Source organism: Corythoichthys intestinalis, chromosome 16 (genome assembly GCF_030265065.1).
Source record: "Corythoichthys intestinalis isolate RoL2023-P3 chromosome 16, ASM3026506v1, whole genome shotgun sequence".
Lineage (NCBI taxonomy): Eukaryota > Metazoa > Chordata > Actinopteri > Syngnathiformes > Syngnathidae > Corythoichthys > Corythoichthys intestinalis.
Window position 1 is genome coordinate 47,498,767 of NC_080410.1, and position 27,472 is coordinate 47,526,238.

The 27,472-nt window shown below is 38.1% G+C and overlaps 1 protein-coding gene across 1 annotated transcript in view; it reads left to right on the forward strand.

Moving 5' to 3' along the window:
* Positions 1–2,619: 2,619 nt before the first annotated feature.
* Positions 2,620–27,472, forward strand: part of LOC130931773 (arf-GAP with dual PH domain-containing protein 1-like) — a 37,486-nt gene continuing 12,633 nt past the window's right edge. The window contains exons 1-7 of the mRNA XM_057860790.1: positions 2,620–2,774; positions 10,652–10,782; positions 10,927–11,018; positions 13,647–13,729; positions 19,660–19,772; positions 22,234–22,380; positions 26,067–26,150. Coding sequence (XP_057716773.1) covers positions 2,684–2,774; positions 10,652–10,782; positions 10,927–11,018; positions 13,647–13,729; positions 19,660–19,772; positions 22,234–22,380; positions 26,067–26,150 — 741 coding nt within the window. The 5' untranslated portion in view covers positions 2,620–2,683. The remainder of the gene's footprint in view (positions 2,775–10,651; positions 10,783–10,926; positions 11,019–13,646; positions 13,730–19,659; positions 19,773–22,233; positions 22,381–26,066; positions 26,151–27,472) is intronic.

Genomic DNA, 27,472 nt, shown 5'->3' on the forward strand with positions numbered 1-27,472 from the left:
ACTGCTGCATGTTTTGTTGCAACCCGAGAGATAATAAAGTGTGCAAAACCGTTCACAGATGGTGAGTACATGAAGGAGACATTCATCAACATATCAGAACACCTATTCGCGGACTTCAAAAACAAAACCGAGATAATAAAATCAAAGACATGCCCAGATAAGGGGCATGTTATGCACATTCCATTTTGTTTTTTGAAACCTCAAAATAAAAACAACAAAAATTGGATTTCTTTGTAGCATTTATCTAATTTCATAAAAGCAATTAATTCATTGTAATGAAGTTAAACTTGAGGTGGCATCATACAACAGAGTAGTCACATGGTGCGTTGGAAAGACTGCAGGGAAAATTAAACATTAAATCATGACTGCACATTATGTATTTTTAGCCGACATAGTTATTCTGATAGTAGGCTAATATAGCTAATGCAGATACATTCAAGCATGTGTTGCCTTCATTATTTAAAGCTTTGAATTTTTTTTTGCTGCTCCAGACATATATACAACCCTTAGCAAAAAGTATGGAATCCTCAGTCTCGGACGAGCACTCATTTTATCATGTAGAACAAACGCCGATAAAAATCTTGAAAAAAATAACGAATTAGTTCAAAAGTGCAACTCTTTATCATTCAGAAACGCTCAAAGAAATTAATAAAAACATTGTGGTGGTCAGTAAATGTTACTTTTATAGAGCAAGTGCAGGGAAGTATATATGGAATCACTCCATTCTGAGGAAGAAAAACTGGAATCATGAGAAACAAAGAAATAACTAACAAAACACTAGTATTTAGTAGCACTGCCTATGGCTTTTATGACAGCTTGGAGTCTCTGAGGCATGGACTTGTTGAGTATTCTTCATCAATTTGGTGCCAACTCTCTTTGATTGCAGTTGCCAGATCATCCAAGTCGGAGCCTTGCTGTGGACCATTTTTTTCGATTTCCACCACTTGTTTTCAATAGGGTTGAGATCTGGGCTATTTGCAGGCCATGACATTGACTGGATTAGTCTATCTTCAAGGAATGCTTTAACAGTTTTAGCTCTGTGGCATGATGCACTGTCATCTTGGAAAATGACAAACATATTTTCAATTGAAGGGATAAGAAAGCTGTCAGTGTAAACCTGCAACGTGCATTTATTGAAGATTTAAACACAGCCATCTCCCCAGTGCCTTTGCGTGACATGCAGCCCCATATCATCGAGCACTGAGGGAATTTTGATGTCTTCTTCAGGCAGTCGTCTTTGTAAATCTCACTGGAACAGCACCAAACAAACGTTCCAGCATCATCACCTTGTCCAATGCCGATTCTTGACTCTTGACAAGGTGATGATGCTGATCTCGCACTGCCCCCACAAATAACACACTGAGCTTGAGGGTGGGTGGGGGAGCAGACCCTTCACTATTGCTGCCCCCTCCCTTTGGAAATCACTCCCTAAACCCATCCGCATCTGTTTAGACCAGACATGTCCAAAGTCCGGCCCGGGGGCCAAATGCGGCCCGTGGTCAAATTTCATCCGGCCCCTAGCCCGTCATAAAATCAATAACGTCCGGCCCGCACACAGACTTCATTGGTCAGCAGTACTGCTACCAGCATATGAAGTAGTTTACACACTAAATGCTGCTCCTCATTTACTCATTAAAAAGCAGCAGCACTCTAAGCAACATTACCCAGTGTGAACCTTTACTTCCAATTTTCTAAAATAGTGACAATCAACAAAAAAAGTTGACTGTGACGGCCGACGCTTCAAGGGTAGGTGGAAATAGGACTATTTCTTCACTAAAACACGGAACAACTGTTTCTGCCTCATTTGCAAAGAGACAGTTGCTGTTTTTAAAGAGTTCAATGTGAGGCGATATTACCAAACAAGACACGCTAACATGTACGATAAGTTTACAGGGAAGATACGCAGCAAGAAATTGAAGCAACTTAAAGCTAGTTTAATTTCACAGCAGCAGTATTTCGCAAGAGTCGAAAAAGAACGCCACAAAGGCTAATTGCGAGATTGTTGAAATTATTAAGTAAAAAAAAAAAAAAGCAAATGTGACAGACAGAATGCCTTGCTAAAATTTGCCTAAATATATTGTTCTACATAAGGGATGTCAGCCAAGGTCAGCCCCCCACATGTTTACCACACCAAATCTGGCCCCCTTTGCAAAAAGTTTGGACACCCCTGGTTTAGACCTTCCGACGTTTAAAAAATTGTAAAAACTCACCTTTTAAAATGGCTTTTAATTCATAATTCTTTTCTCTATTTTTCTGCTCACGTTGTTTGCTGCTTTGTTTCAACTGTAAAGAGTCTTTGAGCATCGGTAAAAGCGCTCTATAAATGTTTTATATTTTTTTATAATTTCATTATTTCAAATTACCAAACGCTATCTAATGCTCAGTTACTGTCGTTTTTGGCTTATTTGTGCCTTATTCCAGTTATACAAGTTATTTTTTTTATTCAAATACTGAATTTACAACTGCGTTCCGTACAAATCATGGTCACGCAGCTCCAGTGTTGATGCAATACATAATAATGACGCTAGAGGGCTCTTCCTACTCCGCACCGCAAACTATTCTGTGTCTAGTTGAGAGTTAATTGTCGCCGTCATTCCATCCTTCCATGCAGCGAGTTCGGCGACGTCTTCTTGTAGTACGGGACTTTGAGACCTTTTATCAGTCAAGAAGAGCCGTTTCGAAGATGTCTTTAGAGAGAGAAAACTGCAGAAAGAGGGTGATGGAACTTGTGGACAAACCCGGAAATAGAAACTGCGCCGACTGCGGAGCGACAGGTAGGCTACATTCCATTGATGCTCGAATTTTGGGTCACTTTTTTCCTCCATGATATATAAATATATAATTACTCCTTTACGACAATAACTGTACTGGACTATGCCTGCCGTTTTGTTAGCCACCGGAAGAAAAGGTCATTTCTAGGGGATCTTTAAAAATGAATCATTTTGAATTAACTTAAATTGTTGTTTTTCCTTTGCTATTTGTGTGTTGTAAAGCAACTACAGCTTTGTTAAAAGTGTGTGTTCTCAATTTCTTTTCCACATACTATAAGCAACTAGTCAAGACAGCCTTTTTTGTAGGCATATTAACTGGTGGGCTTAGGTTGGCACCTCTGCGTCTGATGTGAGTTGCCCCCCATCAGACAAATTTATCTAAAAAGGATGTCAGTCGTTTGTGCTACGTTTGTGCTGTAAAAAGTTTCGTTTGTGCTGCTATCGTTTTTAAAGCAACACTAGGTAACTTTTACACCTTTATAAAATATTTTCATAACATTTGTAGTAGAGCTGAAACGAATACTCGAGTAACTCGAGTTTAATAACTGATCCGAGTAATTTTATTCACCTTGAGGAATCGTTTAATTTTGCCAGCTCTAAGCATCACGTTCTGCCCGGACTACTTTTAATGCGGGATTACGCGCTGACATCACGTGCGTAGAGGAAGAAGCAATAAAAAAAATACCTTACTGCAGCCGACAGCCGTTACAAACTGCGCCGACGTAACTAAAAACTACGCCTGCATGTTGCTACGTGGTAGCAGGTAGCGCCTGTATGCGTGTCATAGATATCACATGTACGTAGAACTAGATGCGCAATGAAAGACTCGGCGGCGTTAATAAAACAGCCGCCATCTTAAAGCAGTACACTTCTCGGTGCTCATAAATAAGATTAACTTTACTTTCACTCGCTCACGTAACTTTATTCCTGCGGAGGGCTAGGTTTCTATTCATTATGACCTCTGTCGATGCGTGGCTAACTCTTACATACAGGCTTTAATGAATCTGTGAAAACTGCGCTGTAGAGTGATTAGGGTGTAAAATAGAAACATAATAATGCTAACTGTCAATTTTAGCTCAGTAGTCATTGCTGGATAAAACACCAAGTAGCACTGGTGCCTAATGTGCTCCAATACGGCACAGCATTTATTTTGAACACTGCAAAAACTCAAAATCCTATCAGGACTTACAGTTTAGACTCATTTAAGACTTAATTAGACCTCATAGCTTGACACAAGTTGAAATTCAATTGAAGCACGTACGAAAAACACCTAGCTTTTAAGTCGTATGTTATCAAGCGTAATGACATTTTTAGGTAAGAAATATATATATATATATATATATATATATATATATATTTTTTTTTAAATAAGATCTAAAAGTTTTTTGAGTGAAAGCAGTGAATTAGTCTTTTTTTTTTAAAGTCACATTTGAGATGCAATTGTTGGCTTTTTTCAACAATGTACATCGAAAATAAAGACATTGATTGACTGAAAATCGTTCAATATTAAATGAAATGTCTTGTTTTCTCATCTATATGTATAATTGCTCTTTAACTAAAAAAAGTTTTATCCGATTACTCGATTAATCGATAGAATTTTCAGTCGATTACTCGATTACTAAAATATTCGATAGCTGCAGCCCTAATTTGTAGTGATATGTCGACTGACAACTAGTTGAATGATACCTCTATTATAACTTGAGCAGGGGTTAATTTGAGCCGGATCATGCCGGTACATGTTCCGGTACCTCTTGATTTTGGGCTCCATGTGTTCCGGGACTTATTTAGGCCGATCCGGCACCTCTTGAGTATAAACATTACTGATAATATTGTGGCGAACGGCCACGGGAGCCTGCTTCTTAACTCACGCACTTCTCACTTCGACACTGTAAATATCTTTCACCCTGGGACTTACAGTTGTGGTCAAAAGTTTACATACACTTGTGAAGAACATAATGTCATGGCTCTCTTGAGTTTCCAGTTATTTCTACAACTCTGATTTTTCTCCGATAGAGTGGTTGGAACAGATACTTCTTTGTCACAAAAAACATTCATGAAGTTTGGTTCTTTTATGACTTTATTATGGGTTAACAGAAAAAGTGATCAAATCTGCTGGGTCAAAAATATACATACAGCAACACGAATTAGCAATTTCTTGTGAGTGATTATTGACTTGAACAATCATTGACTTGAACAAGTCAGAAAAGTCACTTGGAGCCATTTCAAAGCAGCTGCAGGTCCCAAGAGCAACAGTGCAAACAATTGTTTGTAAGCATAAAGTGCATGGCACTGTTTTGTCACTGCCAAGATCAGGAAGAAAATGCAAGCTATCACCTGCTGCTGAGAGAAAATTGGTCAGGAGGGTGAAGATTCAACCGAGAATCACCAAAAAGCAGATCTGCCAAGAATTAGAAGCTGCTGGAACACAGGTGTCAGTGTCCACAGTCAAGCGTGTTTTGCATCTCCATGGACTGAGAGGCTGCCGTGCAAGAAGGAAGCCCTTGCTCCAAAAGCGGCACCTTAAGGCTCGACTGAAGTTTGCTGCTGATCACATGGACAAAGATAAGACCTTCTGGAGGAAAGTTCTGTGGTCAAACGAAACAAAAATCTAGCTGTTTGGCCACAATGCCCAGCAATAAGTTTGGAGGAGAAAAGGTGAGGCCTTTAACCCCAAGTACACCATGCCTACCGTCAAGCACGGTGGTGGTAGTATTATGCTGTGGGGCTGTTTTGCTCCCAATGGAACTGGTGCTTTACAGAGAGTAAATGGGATAATGAAGAAGGAGGATTACCTTCAAATACTTCAAGATAACCTAACGTCATCAGCCCGAAGATTGGGTCTTGGGCGCAGTTGGGTGTTCCAACACGACAATGACCCCAAACACACATCAAAAGTGGTAATGGAATGGCTAAATCAGGCTAGAATTAAGGTTTTCGAATGGCCTTCCCAAAACCCCATTGAGAACTTGTGGACAATGCTGAAGAAACAAGTCCATGTCAGAAAGCCATCAAATTTAACTGAACTGCACCAATTATGTCAAGAGGACTGGTCAAAGATTCAACCAGAAGCTTTCCAGAAGCTTGAGGATGGCTACCAAAAGCGGCTAACTGAGGTGAAAATGGCCAAGGGGCATGTTACCAAATATTAGCGCTGCTGTATGTATATTTTTGACCCAGCAGATTTGATCACTTTTTTCTGTTCACCCATAATAAAGTCATAAAAGAACCAAATTTCATGAATGTTTTTTGTGACAAAGAAGTATCTGTTCCAATCACTCTATCAGAGAAAAATCAGAGTTGTAGAAATAACTGGAAACTCAAGAGAGCCATGACATTATGTTCTTCACAAGTGTATGTAAACTTTTGACCACAACTGTACATACTCATACATTTCTCCGGGGAGAGTTGGGATGGGGCCATACAGTCCCGGCCCAGGTCCCTCCCTGTTTTTAATGCATCACACACCAGGGTTGTGGGATGGTTGGGACCTGTTGGTGGTGCATCCCCTCTTGCCATCCCTGAAGGCTGGCTGATGGGTGCGCAGCTGGCCCGGGGGACCACCCTGGATCCCGGAGGGGGGGACGGGACGATGGCTCCTTTGCTAGGCTGCGGGAGGACGAATGGGCTGCGCATAATTTACCATACCGATGACAGCCCCGGTGATGCTACAATATAAATACGTTTTTAAAAAATGTATAAAATAATAAGATCCATGGATTCATTTACAGAACATATCACAAGAATTGCATTTTGTTTCCACTCTACACTTTTGGTTAGCGGTGCTTTCAACTCCGAACCGTAGTAAGTCAACACCGTGCTTCCTTTCTCTCCCCCATACGCTCACCCACTTCTTCTACGCCAAATTGGCAATGCCGGTCACACTGAAACGGGATAGCGGCCACTTGGAGATGCTGGTAACAATGTTGTTTATAAAAATGTTATGTCAGAGATTTGTTGATACGCTCAAAAGCTGGACCAACAAATCAGCCCCTGACATAAATTAGAAAAAAAAAAAACTGAATCAGACGGTATTTCAACATGCCTAAAAGACAGACAAATGAGTCAGACAAGCAACAATGACAACTAGGAATGTTTTGGACAACTAAAAATATGGTAAGCTAAATAGGCCGCCGTGCCAATCTTTTTTTTATACTTTACAAGTTAGACCTGTTGAAAAACCTTGGGGTCAAAGAAGACGGGAGGTGAAACTCGCAAAAGAATGGGTTTGTGTTACTTATTGTAATCTCTGATTTTTTTGTTTTGTTTTAGAAGTTAGACTTGTTGAGAAACTAATTGCTGACTGTGTACTGTAAGTCCCACCTGTGGTTATATGAGCAATTGCCCGTGCTGTGCAGAGTATAGCCTAAATCTAAATTGTCGTCATAACATTTATACCATGGATATTACGCTTTTAATCTTTTTATGAATGTTTTGCTGGTACAATGATTCCATCTCTTGTGAAGCGTCTTTGTATGGCTTGAAAAGCGCTCTAGAAATACAATGTATTATTATTATTAGAGATCTCCTGATCGATCGGGTCCGATCACGTAATTTTCAAAGTACCGGAATTGGCAAAAAAATATCGGCCATGCCTTTTTTAAATATATATATATATTTTTTAATGAAATCGTTTTCTAATTGTATTTAGCGTTGCAGACATAATATGTTACACTCACCCAGAGTCTTTAGTTTAGGCTTAAGGTAGGGTTATCAAATTTATCCCAATAACGGCGGAAATTAATTTTTTAAAAAAATATCACGTTAAAATATTTAATGCAATTAATGCATGCGCTGCACGACCCACTCACGCAATGTCGCGCTCAATCTGTAATGGCGCCGTTTTACCTATATAGAGAGATAAAAGGCAGCGTAAAATAAGTAGAGTGAATTTTGGCAGCCTTTGGAGCCCTTTTTTAATTGGCTAAAGCCTTACAATCCCTCTCCCTACGATTAGAAATATCATGGGAAGCAATGTGGGGAAGCAAGATAGCAAATGATCTTCTTCTTAACACCATAAGTTATTTCCCAACGTAGAGAAGATATATGAATTGGTAGCACTACGCACAGTCATGGTTCCACTTCCCATCATGCATTTGGGCATGGCCTTCAGTATCATTTACTGAAAGCGCAACAAACACACTAGATGGCAATATTTAGTCACAATTTACAAAGTCACAAGTCTTTCTATCCGTGGATCCCTCCCACAGAAAGAATGTTAATAATGTAAATGCCATCTTGAGGATTTATTGTCATAATAAACAAATACAGTACTTATGTACTGTATGTTGAATGTATATATTCGTCCGAGTTTTATTCATTATTTTCTTAATGCATTGCCAAAATGTATATGATCGGCAAAAATTATCGGAAATGATTGGAATTGAATCAGGAGCAAAAAAAAAGCAATCGGATCAGGAAATATCGGGATGGGCAGATACTCAAACTAAAACGATCGGGATCGGATCGGGAGCAAAAAAACATGATCGGAACAACCCTAATTATTATTATTATCTGAAATTGAGGCTTATTATATGCAAGTGGGCATTTGCATGTTGTTTCAGAACCATTTCTGCTTATGTTCCGGGACCTGTGCCCGTCTTGTCATCCCTGCGCTGTCGTATGTACTTTGCATTCCGCCACCTTATGATTTACAAATTAACCACTGATCTTGAGGGGATCTGTGTCGCTTTCACTGGCATTAATTAACTTTAAAGAGGGTGGCAGGAACCCTTGCCACACAAAAAAACCTACAACCTACAAATGTACTGCTTTACGGCATATGTGACTTCCCCCTTTCCTCATTCGTTTTAAAGACTGAAGTCAATGCGAACGCTTTTTGCGCAAATTCTGAAAAGATGGCAGAGCAACAAAGAAACCAAAAGTTTTGTCTGAGGTGGAAAAAAGGGAGGCTACAAGGATATGGCGGAAAACACAGACTAGACTGAAAAAGCAGTTTCTGTTCTTGCACTCCTCTTTAAAAGAAACTGCTGTATTTTAAGCCAAAACAACTGTTGTGTTTGATAGAACAGTGTCTATATGCTGCCATAGCAGATTCATGGCGCGTTAAGCCCACAAACTATTTTTAATTTGTCCGTTTTACCCTGGAAACCCCACGTTTACAGACAGCGCGCAACCGCTTTTGTTGTATTGTTATAATTATTATGAAATGTCAAAAATGTAATTTTTAGCTAAGAATCATTATTGATGTCTAATATTTAGTTAAAAAAAACTAAACAAAAAAAAGTAACTTTAATAAATTTTTCACTCGCATATTTTATACTTTTAAACAAATTACGTTACAATGAAATAAATGGCGTCTGTAAAAAAGTCACGGATACAGTATCTACCTCATAACTATCGCTTAATTGTTTTGTTTTTGTTACTGTCGCATTTTCTCCGATATCTTAGATGATAAATAAACGATCCAAACAAAGAAAAATTGAAGAAAAAAAAAAACATTCAAAAGTGTAAATATATGAAAAAGAAAATCTCGACCACTCCTTGATGTCTGCGATTTCTGCATCGCGACCCTTGTTATATTACCATGTTTCACCCATAAAATCCCCAAAAATCCAGCTGTGGCCATTCACAGCTGTGTCTTGACACTGAGTGATACATGCTACATTAAGTTTTTGGATCGAAACAAGGTAAGTACGCGATAATATCTCGTTAAAGTCATGGCGTCTTTAATTCTGCTCTTTCATGCTCTCACCTCCAGATAGGATTTCGTTGTTTACTTTATTTTTTTCTTTTTAAAAATGCCCTCCTGTTCAAAATTTTTCTTCCCCCAGAGAGTTGATATTTTAAGCTTTCCAATGATGTATCACAATGGCGTACCGCAAGCAACACGTCACTTCCACTCATTAATATTCATGACATTAGCTACTGTTGCTAAGTAGGGACAAGCCAATGTTTGTCCCTAATAGGAAATGAATGGAAATCGTGTACGAAGGAGATGTTTACAGTGCTAAATCTACCAATTCTCTCCGAAAACGATGTGCCTGGTGCAAAATTGACTGGCAAAGATGTGGAAGAACATAACAATGTTCAGTTAAAGAGATGCCTTTAGTGTCGAAGGCTGAAAAAGACGAAAAAAACGAGCCGACCTAAACATAGCTTTAGCTTTTTTATCAACGCGACTGACAATGACATTCTCCTGTTACATCAAGCTATCCTTTACCATCAGCCCTGTTTTTCTTATATATCCTCTGGTTGTCCTACGTCTCTTACCGTTCTTGGGGGTAATTTAGTTAGCTTTGTGTAGCGATCGCAAATGCTACTCAGTGACAGCCAACGAATACTTTTAATTTTTTCATTGATAACACATCTTAATTTTGAAAGATTACCAGAGAAAAGTAGCACAAATTACGTTGGGTCTATGCGAGGGCGGGTCTATAATGTCCCACTTCGGCTTTACTTCCGCTTTACGATGCGACGTCACGGTCTAAAAATAGCCTGCGTGCGGTACGCCATTACTATTCATCCTTCACGCTGCCGCTGGAAACAGAAATGTTCTTTAATCCATCTGCAGTCGACCGGGAGATTGATTTTTGATTGATTGATGATGTCACGACACTGTACGGGTGTGCGCTGGTCCTCGTGGGAAACCCAGTCTTTCTTAACGCAAATCACTACCGCTTTTGTCCACCGGCGTCGCTAAAATCCATCAAAACTGAAAAGTTACCAAGTGTTGCTTTAAAATAACTTTGTTTTTGCCAGCTTGATTCCAAATTCAATCCAGATATTCTCAAGGACACATGCTAAAAAGGACAAAATATTTCAGCCTTTTCTTCAGACTTATTTTTGCCCATTTGAAAAAATACAACTTAATTTTCTGCCCAGATACCACATTTGATCTTGTGGGCGCTTGTGCGTTGTAGATCCAGAGTGGGCATCGTATACTCTAGGTGTGTTTGTATGCCACAGCTGCTCAGGCCTTCACAGAAACATCGCACAGATCAGCAAGGTCAAGTCTCTTCTGTTGGACCCTTGGACCACAGAACAGTTGGAGGTAAATGCTTTCCTTTCATTGTTAATACGAAAGAAAAAGCACCAGAGCAGCTTCTTTTCAAATGTGCAACCACAAACAAGCGTGCGAGCACGACGATAGTGTATCACTCTCAAACATCAAGTTTCTCTTCCTTCCCTTATGCAGTTCATGGACTCTGTGGGAAACCATGTCGCCAAAGCCAAATTTGAGCAGAACGTCCCCGCTTTCTACTACCAGCCCTCTCATAAAGACTGTGCGTAAGTGACAAGAAAGTCATGTCTTTTTTTCAATTCCTTTCTCGCCATGGACAAATACAGTATACTCTTCAATTAGGCATGTGCCAGTATGAGATTCTGACGGAATGATAACTTTAAGCCAAAATATCATTGTTTCACAGCATTACGGTATTGCAATTACAGCTCAAAAATGCGTTACTACAGATATCTGGGTTAAAAAAAGAAAAATTATTGTTATTTTTTTTTTCCATTGAACAGGACTTTAATTTTTTCAAATCATATTAGCAAATTGGAACATAAGTATAATGATAAGTTAAAATAAATAAGAAAAAATAAAATATTCTAAATTACTATAAATGCAGTCCTTTAAGTGAGCCTAAATCCAGAGCCACAGCTCAACATTATTACCATCAGAACAAAAATAATTGAATTGTTTTCCATAAAAAGCGTGTGTGTATGACTCGTATCATATTTACATTATACATAGAGTGACCAAACGTCCTCTTGCCCGGACAAGTCCTACTTTCACACAGTATCCTCGTTGTTGTTTTATAAATTCATAAAAATGTCCGGTTTTTATGATTTTTTTTTTTACGGGACCAACTTGAATAGAATTCCTCCGGCCGCTAGGGGGCAGCGCTTGCCTGCGTTGACGTTGCTCCTACTAGTAAGGGCGGGAGAAGGAGTAGATCTTCTTCTTCTTTTATGCTGGCAGTTAGCCCTTTGTTTCATGGGGAATTACCACCATCTACTGACGGTTTGGCGAGAGCTCAGACTACAGTAAGGAGTTCAATAAGAAGTTCTAAAAGACGTGGCTCCATACACCTTTCTGTAAGTTTCTCCTGTTAATGCCGATCACGTGTCTTCTGTTGTACATAGGGTTATATGTGTACACAGAGATGCAGTATATTGTATGAGTCTTGTAATTGTTCTGCGTTCGTTAGTGGTTGAATGCTAGTATAGCTAAATAGACGTGTTGCTTATGATTTTTTTTTACGATAAATACGTATATAATGGCAACTGTTGACTTCTGTCGGGGATTTGTACTGGTGTAATCTGTAAAATCCCGTTTGTTGTCACATCTTTGCGCTGCCAATGGTAGTAAACTTTTATAGCAAAGTCTGATTTTGCCTCGGCTCCCATATTCGCTAATAGGGTTGCAATCGGTGAGCTCAGCTGCGCTAGGCATTATGGGCAATGTAGTTTTGAATTTGAACTGCTGGGTTTGGAAACATGCTGGTTGAATCGCTTGTCAGTTTTTTTCAGTTATTGTTTGCATACAATTTAGAACATTGTCTGAGAATAAAAATTGAGTGGGAATAACATTTTGTCAACGACAATTGTCGTGATCGTAATTTTAAAAAATGTTGAGTTGGCACATAGCCAACTGTGTGTGTGTATTAACTGGACTACATTTCCATGAGTCTGCATTATATTATTTTTTAAAATAATAATTATTATTTTTTCATTTTTTATTTTTTATTGTTTGATTATTTTTTTTAGGCAGAATAAAGCCTGTTGAGTAAAAAAAAGTGGGAGATATACGCATCTTTGAGTGATCTTCGAGTAAAATTCAAGTATCTCGAGGCCGGGCCGAGTGTCCTCTTTTTTGGAAATCAAAATATGGTCACCCTAATTATACACCCACTCTCTTTCATGCTATGCTATGCTATGCTATACTATACTATACTATTTACTATATTCTATGCTATGCTATGAAACGTTCATGACAGTATTAACTAGGGCTGCAGCTATCAATTATTTTAGTAGTTGATTAATCAATGAACTTGTTAGTTCGAATAATCGAGTAATCGGATAAACATAAAAAAATTAAATACCTGAGCTGAGCCTCAAACGGTATAAATTAAAAAAAAAAAAAAAGGATCCATGTACAACAAAATAACAATTGGCTTACTTACATAGCAAAAGTCCGCTAGCTTAAATGCTATAAAATACTAACGTTTTTTTTTTTTTTTTTTTTTTTTTTTTGCACTGCACTTAAGAAATGGTTCAGACACACGTTCCCTCAAAAATTGTCTAAATATTCCTTTCAACTAAATTACGAATGCATTAAAAAACATTAATGTACACAAAAACCTAGCTTATGTTGGTCTTAACAGGAAGCAGCTGGATTTGGCCGTGTAAAATGAGGCAGACTAGAGGGCATTATATCCACCCAAATCAACAAAACTAAATGCAAACACTTTCAAAAACACACCGTTATAATACCACTTCAATTAAACGAATATTCGAAGCGGCAAAATTTAATTTTTTCTAATCGAATACTCGAGTTAATCGATTAATCGTTGCATCACTATACTAAACTGTTTTGTTAGTTAATTGACCTTTTTTTTTTTTTTTTAACCTAAATACCGTCAAATTATCTTCTTTGAGCCTCTGAACAGTCTACCCGGTGTTTTTTTGTTAAATTTAATTTTTCTTCCAGTTGCCATATATTAATATAACAGGGTATTATGTGATTTATGTATGAGCCCATTTGTTGACTAATCCCAACAATCATTGGTGCTTAATTGACTATTAAACATTTTTCCAGCCTTATTTTATGTTGTTTTTAAAAAGAAAAACATTTTTTTTATCAGTGCTCTATAAAGGCTGAGGACACTTGTTTTCCCTTTTGGTATTCCACAGACTTTTGAGGGAGCAATGGATTCGCGCAAAGTACGAAAGGAAAGAGTTCATGCCTGGGGGGACGCAGGAATCCTACTCAGCAGGTAACAACTGATCGTGCCGCTTACAATATGTGCATGCGACATCATTCTTTTGTCAAATCGGCCTTTAAAGCGTTTCTTTGAAAATGTTTTCTGACTTCACGCAAGATGCTATCTCTCAACTGAAGTCAAACCAAAATGCTTCCTCCTTACTTTTACTCGGTGATAATAATCATGTCATAAAAATGTGTGTGGATTACGGTAAAGCGAGATTTAAACTATCAGTGAATCATCTTGTCGATCGCTGCCAGCGCTTCAATCTCAAATGGGTTGGACGAGTTAGGGACACGGATTGAAGTGAGTTAGGTTCAAAGCGCTTGTAACAACAACGATCATATCTTCAAGGGCAGTTGAAGAGCTATAGGATTTCGGTGTAATTTTAGGAATATAAACGTTGGACGAGTTCGTCAAAGCAATCCGTAATTCAGTAATTGCAAAAACAGACGAGGAGTTACAGTGGGTCAAATAAGTATTTAGTCAACCACTAATTGTGCAAGTTCTCCCACCTGAAAATATTAGAGAGGCCTGTAATTGTCAATATGGGTAAACCTCAATCATGAGAGACAGAATGTGGAAAACCCTCCAGAAAATCACATTGTTTGATTTTGAAAGAATTTATTTGCAAATTATGGTGGAAAATAAGTATTTGGTCAATACCCAAAGTTCATCTCAATACTTTGTTATGTACCCTTTGTTGGCAATAGCGAAGGCCAAACATTTTCTGTAACTCTTCACAAGCTTTTCACACACTGTTGCTAGTATTTTGGCCCATTCCTCTATGCAGATCTCCTCTAGAGCAATGATGTTTTGAGGCTGTTGTTGGACAACACGTACTTTCAACTCCCTCCACAGATTTTCTTTGGGGTTGAGATCTGGAGACTGGCTAGGCCACTCCAGGACCTTGAAATTCTTCTTACAAAGCCACTCCTTTGTTGCCCTGGCTGTGTGTTTGGGATCATTGTCATGCTGAAAGACCCAGCCACGTCTCATCTTCAATGCCCTTGCTGACGGAAGTTTTTCACTCAAGATCTCTCGATACATGGCTCCATTCATTCTTTCCTTTACACAGATCAGTCGTCCTGGTCCCTTTACAGAAAAACAGCCCCAAAGCATGATGTTTCCACCCCATGCTTCACAGTGGGTATGGTGTTCTTCAGATGCATTTCAGTATTCTTTCTCCTCCAAACATGAGAACATGTGTTTCTACCAAAAAGTTCTATTTTGGTTTCATCTGACCATAACACATTCTCCCAGTCCTCTTCTGGATCATCCAATTGCTCTCTAGCGAACCGCAGACGGGCCTGGACGTGTAATGACTTCAGCAGGGGGAGACGTCTGGCATTGCAGGATTTGAGTCCCTGGCGGCGCATCGTGTTACTGATTGTAGCCTTTGTTAATGTGGTCCCAGCTCTCTGTAGGTCATTCACTAGGTCCCCCCGTGTGGTTCTAGGATTTTTGCTCACCGTTCTTGTTATCATTTTGACGCCACGGGGTGAGATCTTGCATGGAGCCCCAGATCGAGGGAGATTATCAGTGGTCTTGTATGTCTTCCATTTGCTAATAATTGCTCCCACAGCTGATTTTTTTTACACCAAGCGTTTTACCTATTGCAGATTCACTCTTCCCAGCCTGGTGCAGGTCTACAATTTTGTCCCTGGTGTCCTTCGACAGCGCTTTGGTCTTGGCCATAGTGGAGTTTGGAGTGTGACTGACTGAGGTTGTGGACATGTGTCCTTTATACCGATAATTAGTTAAAACAGGTGCCATTAATACAGTCAACGAGTGGAGAAGAAGTTAGACCTCTTTGACAGCCAGAAATCTTGCTTGTTTGTAGGTGACCAAATACTTATTTTCCATTCTAATTTGGAAATAAATTCTTTAAAAATCAAACAATGTGATTTTCTGTTTTTTTTTTTTCCGCCACATTCTGTCTCTCATGGTTGAGGTTTACCCATGTTGACAATTACAGGCCTCTCTAATCTTTTCAAGTAGGAGAACCTGCACAATTGGTGGTTAACTACTGTATTTTTCGGACGACAAGTCGCACCTGAGTATAAGTCGATCCAGCCATAAAATGCCCAACGATGAGAAAAAAAGACATACAAGTCGCACCGGAGTATAAGTCGAATTTTTGGGGGAAATTTACTTGATAAAATCCAACACATAGAACAGACATGTCATCTTGAAAGGCAATTTAATATAAAAATACAATAGAGAACAACATGCTAAATAAATGTACAGTGTACAGTGCATGAACAACAAAATGTAAATATACTGTCCTACGCTACGGCTCGGTCCTGGCTATACAGCGAACTCCCAAAAGACAATGCTGGACGTCCGTATAATTTGCTGAATCAATTTGGTCCTCGATAGAAAACAGGTTCGCATCAACGTAAATAAATGATAATTAGGTACTATTAGTAATAAGTAACAGGTTAGCATGCATTCGCTATCATTAGCACATCGTTCAAACAACCACACAACTGGCTCTAAGTGTCCGATCACGGGTGGAAAACACACAACAACAACAGAAAAGATGATACACGCATGCGTTGCCTCTGTAGAGATAATTTAAAAGCATGAACTATGAAAGTAGGTTCGCAGCAGTCTTTTCTCTCTCGCTAGCTCGCCCACTCACTCACTCAGAGCTACGTAGCTGTCCGTCTTCTTCTGGCGTGTGAGCACTCTTCTTCACGTAAACAAGTGCGAGTGCGCCCTCACGTGGGCGTGAAAGCGCCACAAACTAAATGCATCCATTTCAAGATAAAAAAGTCAATAATACAATTGAACATACTCTGCCAAAGGCAGAACGCGAACGTGGCCATAGCTATAAAGAGTTATTCAGATAACTATAGCATAAGAACATGCTAACAACTTTACAAAACCATCAGTGTCACTGCAAAACACCAAAATAACATGTGAAATTATATCATAATGTGTTAATAATTCCACACATAAGTCGCTAGTGAGTATAAGTCGCACCCCCAGCCAAAATATGAAAAAAAAAAACGCGACTTATAGTCCGAAAAATACGGTAAATACTTATTTGCCCCACTGTATATGTACCATGTTTGGAACTTTTGTTCAAATAAAAACTTTTTCTTCCCGGTATTGGTTTGGGACTCAAAATCTCAAAATCAGATGACTCATACTCAGACTCAGGTGCAAAAATACATGATTGGGACATCCCTATTTAGTACCTCACAGCATTCTGAACCCATATGTGCATTAGAGCTGAAACGAATACTCGAGCAACTCGAATAACTCGAGTTTAAAAACTGATCCAAGTAATTTTATTCACCTCGAGTAATCGTTTATTTTGACAGCTCTAAGCATCACGTTTTGCTCGGTCTACTTTTAATGCGGGACAATGCGCTGATGTCACGTGCGTAGAGGAAGAAGCAAAAAAAAAAACTCTTACTGCGGCCGACAGCCGCTACAAACGACGCCGACGTTGCTAAATACTAGCCCGCACGATGCTACGTTGGTAGCAGGTAGTGTCTGATGAGTCTCATTGAGATCACATGTATGTTGAACTAGATGCGAAATGACAGACTCGGCCAGCGTTAGTAAACAGCCGCCATCTTAAAGCAGTAGAGCGCTAAGCGCTAATAAAGAACGCTAAGCGCTAATTAATAAGATTAACGTTACTGTCACTAGCTCAAGTAACGTTAGCCCTGCGGAGGGCTAGGTTTCTATTAATTATGACCACTTTCGATGCATGGCTAACGTGTCTTACATACAGGCTTTAACATAACATAGCTTTGTGGAGTGATGAGGGTGTAAAATAAAAACTCAATAATGCTACCTATCAATTTTACCTCAGCAGTCATTGCTGGATAAAACACCAAGTAGCACTGGTCCCTAATGTGCTCCAATACAGCCTGTATCATACATTTATTTTGAACACTGCAAAAACTCAAAATCCTATCAGGACTTACAGTTTAGACTAACTTAAAACTTAACTAGAATTTAAAAATGGCTTGACACAAATAGAAATTCAATTGAAACACGTGGGAAAAAATCCTAACTTTTAGGTGGTGTGTGTTATCAAGCGTAACGGCATTTTAAGATATATATATATATATATATATATATATATATATATATATATATATATATATATATATATATATATATATATTTATTTATTTATTTATTAGGGCTGTCAAAATTATCGCGTTAATGCGCGTTAATTTTTTTAATTAATCACGTTAAAATATTTGAACAATTAACGCACATGTCCCGCTCAGAAAGTATTCTGCCTTTTGGTAAGTTTTACAGCAAGGGTTTTTGTGCTGTCCAACAGCGAACTCTTGTGGTCGCTTTGCGACATGGTTTATTGTTTTCTTGCCAGTTCATTATGGCTGCACGACGTCTCGGGCTGATAATGTTGTGCTTATATGATCCTTGGACAAGATTTGTCCGTAAGTATGGTTGTTGTAAAGAATGTACATATTATGTTAGTAAGCGAAATGTTATATTTTTTGTATGAGGCACTTTTTGTTTATGTTTAGTGAACCTGTATAGCGTGCTAAGCTAACGTTGTTGCTAATGCAATGCTTGTGTACTTTTTGTAGTTTTACGACGGTCTAAAGAGGACAATGGTTTGAGGCCATTTTATTAATAAATCAGATGAAAAAGGAAGAAGTCTAATTATTAAGGCGTCGTTCACTAGCTGTCTAGCTTTGGAAAAAGTAGACGCTTCGGAGTGAGGACAGCATAGACAGAATGTATATATCCATCTTGTGTCTTATCTTTCTATTCCAACAATTTATTTGACAGAATATATATATAATTTACAGAAAAATATGGCATATTTTATAGATGGTTTGAATTGCGATTAATTGCGATTACGATTAATTTATTTTTAAGCTGTGATTAACTCGATTAAAAATGTTAATCGTTTGACAGCCCTAATATATATATATATATATATATATATATATATATGTATATATATATATATATATATATATATATATGATTTAAATAAGATCAAAAGGTTTTTTGAGTGAAAGCAGTGAATTAGTCTTTTTTTATTCTAGTTACATCTGAGATGCAATTGTTGGCTGTTTTCAACAATATACTTTGAAAATAAAGACATTGATTCACTGAAAATGGTTCAAGATTAGATGAAATGTCTTGTTTTCTCATGTATATTTATAATTGCTCTTCACCTAAAAATATATATGTTTTATCCGATTACTCGATAATCGATAATTAATCGATAGAATTTTCAGTCAATTACTCAATTACTAAAATATTCGATAGCTGCAGCCCTAATGTGCATTACAATATGCTTAGAATTGGACAATCTAAACAAGTATAATCAAAATCCCATGACAGGCACTGCCTTCTGTCAATAGCGCTTTGTGTCATGGCGCTGCTCAGAAACGCGTCATCGAGGAAGAACGAACCTCTTTTGTGCTGCCGTTATTGAATTATTCGACATCCACTCGCCTGTAGCATCATTTCCTATGCTGGGAACTCTATGTCAAATATCTTCCTCTTTTTGCTACACACAACTCTCGATGGAAACGCTTCCTTTCTTACTTCCTCTGGGAGGACAGCACATTATCACTTGTTTTATGAGTATTTTATGATATCACCATTGCTGTCAAAAACTAATCAAAACAGTGTTATCTTTGTCTTTTCTTACTTTGTTGTGTGAGCACACGTGCGCTTTTGTGGTTTAAGTCTGTGTGTGTTAGGCAATGATAAGGCGTCTTCCTGCATCGCAATTTCTGGTCAGTGTCGGAAATAAATAAGAGATAAGAGAAAACAGTGGTTTTCATCCAGGAAATGAGTTGAATTGTTGATATGATGGACAAATAAAGCGTAAAGTTGGTGTAATATTTAACATGAATGCTGTCGCTAATGTGTCAGATGGTTGTTTGAATACAATCACACTCTGTGTCATTGCGTGTCAGGTTACCGCGAGAGGTTTCTATGGAAACGAGGCAGAGACAACGGACAATACCTCAGCCGAAAATTCGTCCTGTCAGAACAAGAGGGTGTGCTCAAGTATTTCAACAAGCAGGACGTTAGTGACAAATGTGTTTTATATTAGAAATTCAGTGATCCCTCACTTACCGCTGTTAATAATAACTGACCCTGTAAAGTGAAAAACTAGTAGTGTCATCCACCTTTCCATTTTCCACCTTTAAGGCCTACAAGATGAAGTAATTGTCAGAGAATCCCAAAATTAAAAAAAAAAAAAAAAAAAAAGGTCTTAAAGGAACCTTTTTGTCAAATTTGTAAAAAACAACAACAACAATCAAAGTGAATATGTGTAATAAGTCCTATAATATCTATAACCCTTGTTAAATCCAGATTTTTTTCTCACGGAACCAGCAGATGTATGTGTTGGCCTGCATCCATCAATTTTTTGAGAAAGAAATTTTAAAATCTGAATTATAGTCTCAAAATCATGAAATTCTAACTTCTAAGTGTATCAAATGTGTTACATTTGGCTATAAAGGGTTACAGTGCTGGCCAAAAGTATTGGCACCCCTGCAATTCTGTCAGATAATGCTCAATTTCTCCCAGAAAATGATTGCAATTATCAATGCTTTGGTAGTAATATCTTCATTTATTTTGCTTACAATGAAAAAACACAAAACAGAATGGGGAAAAAAAATCATTATCATCTTACACAAAAGGCCGGACAAAAGTATTGGCACCCTTGGAAAAATCAGGTGATGCTTCTCAAATTTGTGTAATTAACAGGACATGTTACTTACCTGTGGGCTGTGGCACATAAAAGGTGTTGGCAATAACTAAATCACACTTGCAGCCAGTTAAAATGGATGAAAGTTGACTCAACCTGTGTGCTGTGTCCTTGTGTTTACACAATGAGCATGGAGAAAAGAAAGAAGACCAAAAAACTGTCTGAGGACTTTAGAAGCAAAATTGTGAGGAAGCATGGGCAATCTCAAGGCTACAAGTGCATCTCCAAAGACCTGAATGTTCCTGTGTCTTCCGTGCGCAGTGTCATCAATAAGTTTAAAGCCCATGGCACTGTGGCTAATCTCCCTTAGATGTGGGTGGAAAAGAAAAATTGACGAGAGATTTCAACGAAAGATTGTGCGGCCGTTGGATAGAGAACCTCGACTAACATCCAAACAAGTTCAAACTTTCTGAAGTCCAAGGGTACAACAGTGTCAACCCGTACTATCCATCGGCGTCTGAATGAAAAGGGACTCTATGGTTGGATACCCAGGAAGACCCCACTTCTGACCCAGAGACAAAAAGCCAGGCTGGAATTTGCCAAAACTTACCTGAGAAAGGCAACAACGTTTTGGAAGAATGTACTCTGGTCAGATGAGACAAAAGTAGAGCTTTTTGGGAAAAGGCATCAACATAGAGTTTACAGGAAAAAAACAAGGTCTTCAAAGAAAAGAACACGGTCCCCACAGTCAAACATGGCGGAGGTTCCCTGATGTTTTGGGGTTGCTTTGCTTCCCATGGCACTGGACTGCTTGATCGTGTGCATAGAAAAAGCACTGGAGACTTCTAAATTGGCCAGCAAATCCCATAAGAACACCTATGGAGAGATCTGAAAATTTCACCCTTCAAAATAAATGTCATAGACCTGGAGCAGTTTGCCAAAGGAGAATGGTCTAAAATTCCTGCAGAGCATTATAAGAAACTCATTGATGGATACCGGAAGCGATTGTTCGCAGTTATTTTGTCTCAAGGTTGTGCTACCAAGTATTAGGTTGAGGGTGCCAATACTTTTGTCCGGCCCATTTTTGGAGTTTTGTGTAAAATGATAATGATTTAATTTTTTTAAAAATTCATTCGCTTTTGTTTTTTCATTGGAAGCAAAATAAATGCAGATATTACAACCAACACATTTGTAATTGCAATCATTTTCTGACAGAACTGCAGGGGTGCCAATACTTTTGGCCAGCAATGTAACTTATTATTGCTAATTGTATTGTGACGCCCCATTAAATGCTTTAATAATGATAAATGTCACAACTTTTCCAAATCAAATAAACATTCTGTGAAAACTAAGACAACTTCAACTGAAGCTATAGAAAATAAATGTCCCATATAAATAATATAAATAGAAATAAACCATATTATCCCAATTCCCTAATTAATAATCGGAATCACCCACAATTAAATCACCTTTACAGGAGTTACCACAAAGAGCCACTCGGGGGCGACCAAAGCATTACAAATAAAGGCAGTTAATCATAGGACATGCCAATGCATTTCCAAGATGCATTTTGCTGGACTTTTGAACATATTTTTGTATTTTATTACTTTTCTAGTTTCTTTCTGGTAACGTAGTAGTTATATGTAATGAGTTTACAATTCATTATTTCTCAATCATTCATTGTTCATTTAATTTTTGCACCATGAATGCAAATAGTCTGCTCATAGAACAACAAAGTAGCGAGGGATCACTGTATGTCTCCGTATGATGCATTTCTACTACAATCAACATATTGTTGAAAGAAAACTGAACTTTGTATTATTCCCGTGTGCAGGCCAGAGAGCCTAAAGCGATAATGGACATCAGTACAGTGAACGCAAGCTTCCAGCCAGCCAAAATTGGCACAGCTCACGGGCTTCAGATCACCTACTTGAAGGACAACAGCACTCGCAATATCTTTGTTTACCATGAGGATGGCAAGGTGAGGGGACACGTGACCACGTCGGGATTCAACAGGATGTAGTGGCTTCCAAATTTCATGTTACTAACCAACTTGGTAGCAGTTAGACCGAACTTTGTAAGACAATTTCCTTTTAGAGGAACTCATAGAAATGTCAAACATGACCAGAAAGTGGTATCATCCAACAAAAATGACAGACTTCCTATGTCTTTAAGTGAAACTGGCTTTGGGTCTTCATTAAAGGTTTTGCCCAAACTGCTTTAATAAATTTGGGGGGATCGGTGAACTGTCGATCCATAAATATACTAGTACAACTAATCTTGTCCGCCGATCACATTGAATGTCAGTTAGCTAGATTAGCCTGTTAGCATTTGGTCGTTGACATTCATGTTTATTAATATGAGCTCATCAGTGCAGTTGTTGGGTGTTTTCGTACTTTCGTGACTTCAACATAATGTTAAAAATTGTGATGTCCGACGCTCTTTCCTAATATGTGAAGGAGTTAGTTAAATTTGTATTGATGTTCCATGACAATTGTTCTGCGGCCGAGAGATGGCCTCATTACTCCTTCTTTGCTTTGTGATTGTATTCAGTCTGATAAGTCAGGTAGTCCCCGGTTTACGAATGAGTTCCGTTCCTACCTAACACGAATCTCCAAATCGGAATAAAATTAAATACCCCCCCAAATGTCAAAATAACTATCCAAAAACATGCAATATACATTATTGTGCTGTCCTTGCCAAGACGTTGGAGCTCATTCCTCGCTAGACAGCGAGCCATGTTCCCAAACGACGATGTCAGACGTCCATGTGGTTTGCTGTGTACTCGTAACATCAACACTTGCAAAATGAAAGTAAAATAAACAAATTAAATCAGTTTGATTTTCAATAACAGCAATTCAAAAATTTGTGTTTATAACTGACTGCTTATACAGCAATAATAATCCAAACAAACGATTAGCATGTATCAATTAGCGTCACATATCGTCAAAACCAATCACAAAAACTCGCAGCAAGTATTCGTCGACAATTGAAAACGCACAATAAACATTACAAAAGGTGTTACCGTAATTTTCGGACTATAAGTCGTACCTGAGTATAAGTCTCACCATTATAAAATGCCCAACGAAGAGGAAAAAAAAAAACATATATAAGTTGCACCGGAGTATAATTCGCATTTTTGGGTGAAATTTACTAGATAACATCCAACACATAGAACAGATGTCATCTTGAAAGGCAATTTAAAATAAAAATACAATTGATAACAACATGCAGATGTCGTCTTGAAAGGCAATTTAAAATAAAAATACAATCGATAACAACATGCTGAATAAATGTACAGTACGATAATGTTACATGATGCATGAATAACGAAATGGGAACGTGGCCAGTATGTTAACGTAACATAGCTATTAAGAGTTATTACGATAACTATAGCATAAAGAACACACTAACAAGTTTACCAAACGATCAGTGTCATTCCAAAACACCAAAATAACATGTGAAATGATATAATAATGTGTTAATAATTTCACACATAAATCGCTCCAGAGTATAAGTCGCACCCCCAGCCAAACTATGAAAAAAAAAAACCCCTGACTTTTAGTCCGAAAAATACGGTATATCTCAAACTAGAGACTCTTATGTACTTGTCTTCTTGCTTGGTTGTGCAGCGGGGCCTCCCGCTTCTCTTTGTACACTGGTTAGATCTTGTTTGTGCTGCTCTCCGAAGGGAGTGGTACATAGCGTATAGGAAATCTTATAGTCTTATAGACGCATTGTCCGAAAAATAAGGTATATACAGGTGTTGCCTCTGTGGATGCTTCACAAGCAACAAATATGCGCACAGGCTTTCTTTTCCCTCTGTCTCTCAATCGACTCCGACTTCTTCGTGTGTGTGCTCTTCCTCGTGTACGCAAATACATTCTTCTTCGTGTGTACATAGGCTCTTACTCACCTGTGGTAGTACTACCTGCTTTATGCTTCTTGCGGCAAAATAAAAGCATGCATTACAAAACAAAAGTCAACATTTAAAAAGAAACAAAAAAAAAACCGACTGGAGACAAAATAGCGGACAAGACTCCAGCGTCGTAAAGTCGAAATCACGTAAATTGAGTATGTCGTAAACCGGGGACTACGTGTACCTGTTGTTTAGTGAGTGCTCACATTTGGCTCACATTCAGACTGCTCTAGCATACAAAAAACATTAGGATGCGAAAAAAATAGACCTGATGTAGTTTAGTCGTTTTTTTACTCCATAAAATTTAATTCATCAATTTCCTTAAACCTTGTGATTCTCTTTATGTAAAGTACTGCTGCATTTATTATTAGTAGTATTTAAAAAAACATTTTTTTTTTTTAAATAAGATATAATTTTGGAGTTAATTTTTCAATTATAAAAATCAAGCATAGACTTCATAATGATATTGACTGGGCGCGGGGCCAATTAATAGGGGGCCTGCATTGTTGGCGTGGCAGTCAAAGCTGACCGAGTGGAATCACAGAAAAAGAGTTTTTTCGTCGAAGATTCTTGTGAATAAATGCTGAAATCCCTGATTTCTTTTGAGATATGGACGTAAAACAGTCCGGATTCTTGGTTAAAAGCAAAAAAAAAAGTGCAGTTAGCATTAATCTTACGAAAATATGTCGAAGTACGATGCTAGTCTGTCAGTCAATGTGGCGGCCGCCATATGTTAACACAGCTTTCCGGTGAAAATTCTCGTGACTAAATGCTTAAATCCCTGCATTCTTTATATATATGGACATAAAATAGTCTCGATTGTTGGTTAAAACCAAAAAAAAAAAAACCAAAAAGTGCAGTTAGCATTTATTTTGCGTAAATATATCGAAGTACGATGCTAGTCTGTCAGTCACTGTGGCGGCCGCCATATCTAAACAGAGCTTTTCCGGTAAAAAATTCTTGTAAATAAATGCTTAAATCCCTGAATTCTTTATAGATATGAACGGAAAACAGTCTTGATTCTTGGTTAAAAAAGAAAATAACGTGCAGGTAACATTTATTTTACGTAAATATTGCAAACTATGAGGCTATTCAGTAAGGAAATTAGCGACCCCCCATATGTAAACAAAGATTTTTTTCCGTTGAAAATTCTTGTGAATAAATGCTTAAATAGCTGAATTCTTTATAGATATGGACGTAAAAGTCTCGATTATTGGTTAAAAGCAAAAAACTGCAGGTAGCCTTCATTTTATGTAAATGTTGCAAAGTGTAATGCCAGTGTTGTAAGTGGCTAATTTCTCCCATTGATTTTTTTCACAGCATTTCAAAATGCATGCATGATACGAAAAATATAATAATTACCTTGAATCCTCGAACAAATCCCAAGATACAATCCTTCCTGCTTGTATGCGGTACAGCTTTCATACTTTTTCAACATAAATCCGGCGTTGGATCACTGCATGTGTCGCTGCGACCGAATGCGAATAACTGAAGCGGATTGTGGTATGGCACCATACTTGAAGGTGTGGCCCACTGTAGTGCGAATCTGACCCGTCAATATCATTATGAAGTCTATGATTCAAGATTGATTGGATTATTAAAGATGTATGCTGTAATCCGCCAGGTCGGGTTTTTCAAAAATCGATAATCAGCTAGAAAATTGTGATCTTTGCGTCCTAAGTCTCCATACGGTGAGTTCGGCTTTATTGTTCAATGTCACTTAGCAACATTTGTGTCCTTTTGTGAAGGAAATGGTGGACTGGTTTAACGCCATCCGAGCGGCCAGATTACACTACCTGCAGGTGGCTTTCCCAGGAGCTCCCACAGATGTTGTAAGTCACTTCTACAGTCCCTGACAAAAGTGTTGTCGCTTATCCATTTTGTAGAAACAATTGCTAATAACCTGACTTTGAATTATTCAATTGGTTTCAGAAATGGCTCATATGAAAGCTAAGGCCCTCCCAAATAATGTTGAATGTACAAAAATCACTGAAAAAAGATTTATCATTTCATGAAGACATAACTCTCGCACACCCCCATACTGGATGTAACCCCAGACCATGATTTTGCCACCACCAAACTTCACTGTTTTCTGAGTGAATCTCAGATCCATGCGGGCTCCAGTAAGTCTCCTGCAATATTTGCGGCGACTGTGGTGTAATTCAATGGAAGATTCATCTGAAAAATCCACCTTTTGCCACAAAAGAGTGAAGTTTGATGGTGGCAAAATCATGGTCTGGGGTTACATCCAGTATGGGGGTGTGCGAGAGATGTGCAGGGTGGAAGGCAACATAAATAGTCTGAAATACCAATAAATCTTAGCAGCCTCTTACATTCCTAACAATAAAAAGGGACAAATTCTGCAGCAGGATGGCGCTCCATCACATACTTCAATCTCTACCTCAAAGTTCCTAAAGGCAAAGAAGATCAAAATCCTCCAGGACTGGCCAACCCAATCACCAGACTTGAACATCATTGAGCATGTCTGGGGTAGGATGAAAGAGGAAGCATGGAAGATGAAACCCAAGAATGTTGATGAACTCTGGGAGGCATGCAAGACTGCTTTCTTCGATGTTCCTGATGACTTCCTCGATAAATTGTATGAATCCCTGCGAAAGCCCATGGAAGTCATACAAAATATTAAATTTGGATCTCGCAGCACCACTACTTAATTTGCTTATGTTATGTTATTATGTCATTTTTGTATTTGAAGTACATTTTTTTGTTCAATTTTCACATTATTTTCTGTAGGCGACAAAACTTTTGTCTTGCCAAAATTTGACCTTTATGTCTTCATTAAATGATATCTTTTTTCAGTGAAACAAATATAGGTAACACTTTATAATAACTATCCGTTTTACTAGTTAATAGATCATTAATAAACTGTTGATAAATGATTTATTGTTGATTTGTGAAGTATTTGTTAACAGTTTGTTAAGCATTTACAAGGTGTTCTTAACCTGAAACACAGTTTGCGTAGAAACCTTTCAAGTTTTGTGTGTAACGTTTGGCATTTCTATCTTTTCAGGTTAAGAAATGCCGTTCACTTCAAAAGAAAAGGCATTTTGATAAGGCATTTTGCAGGCAGCGCTCATGTTGCACATTTATTAAAATCTGCCATAGAACCACCAAATATTTGTACTTTTCTTTGTAT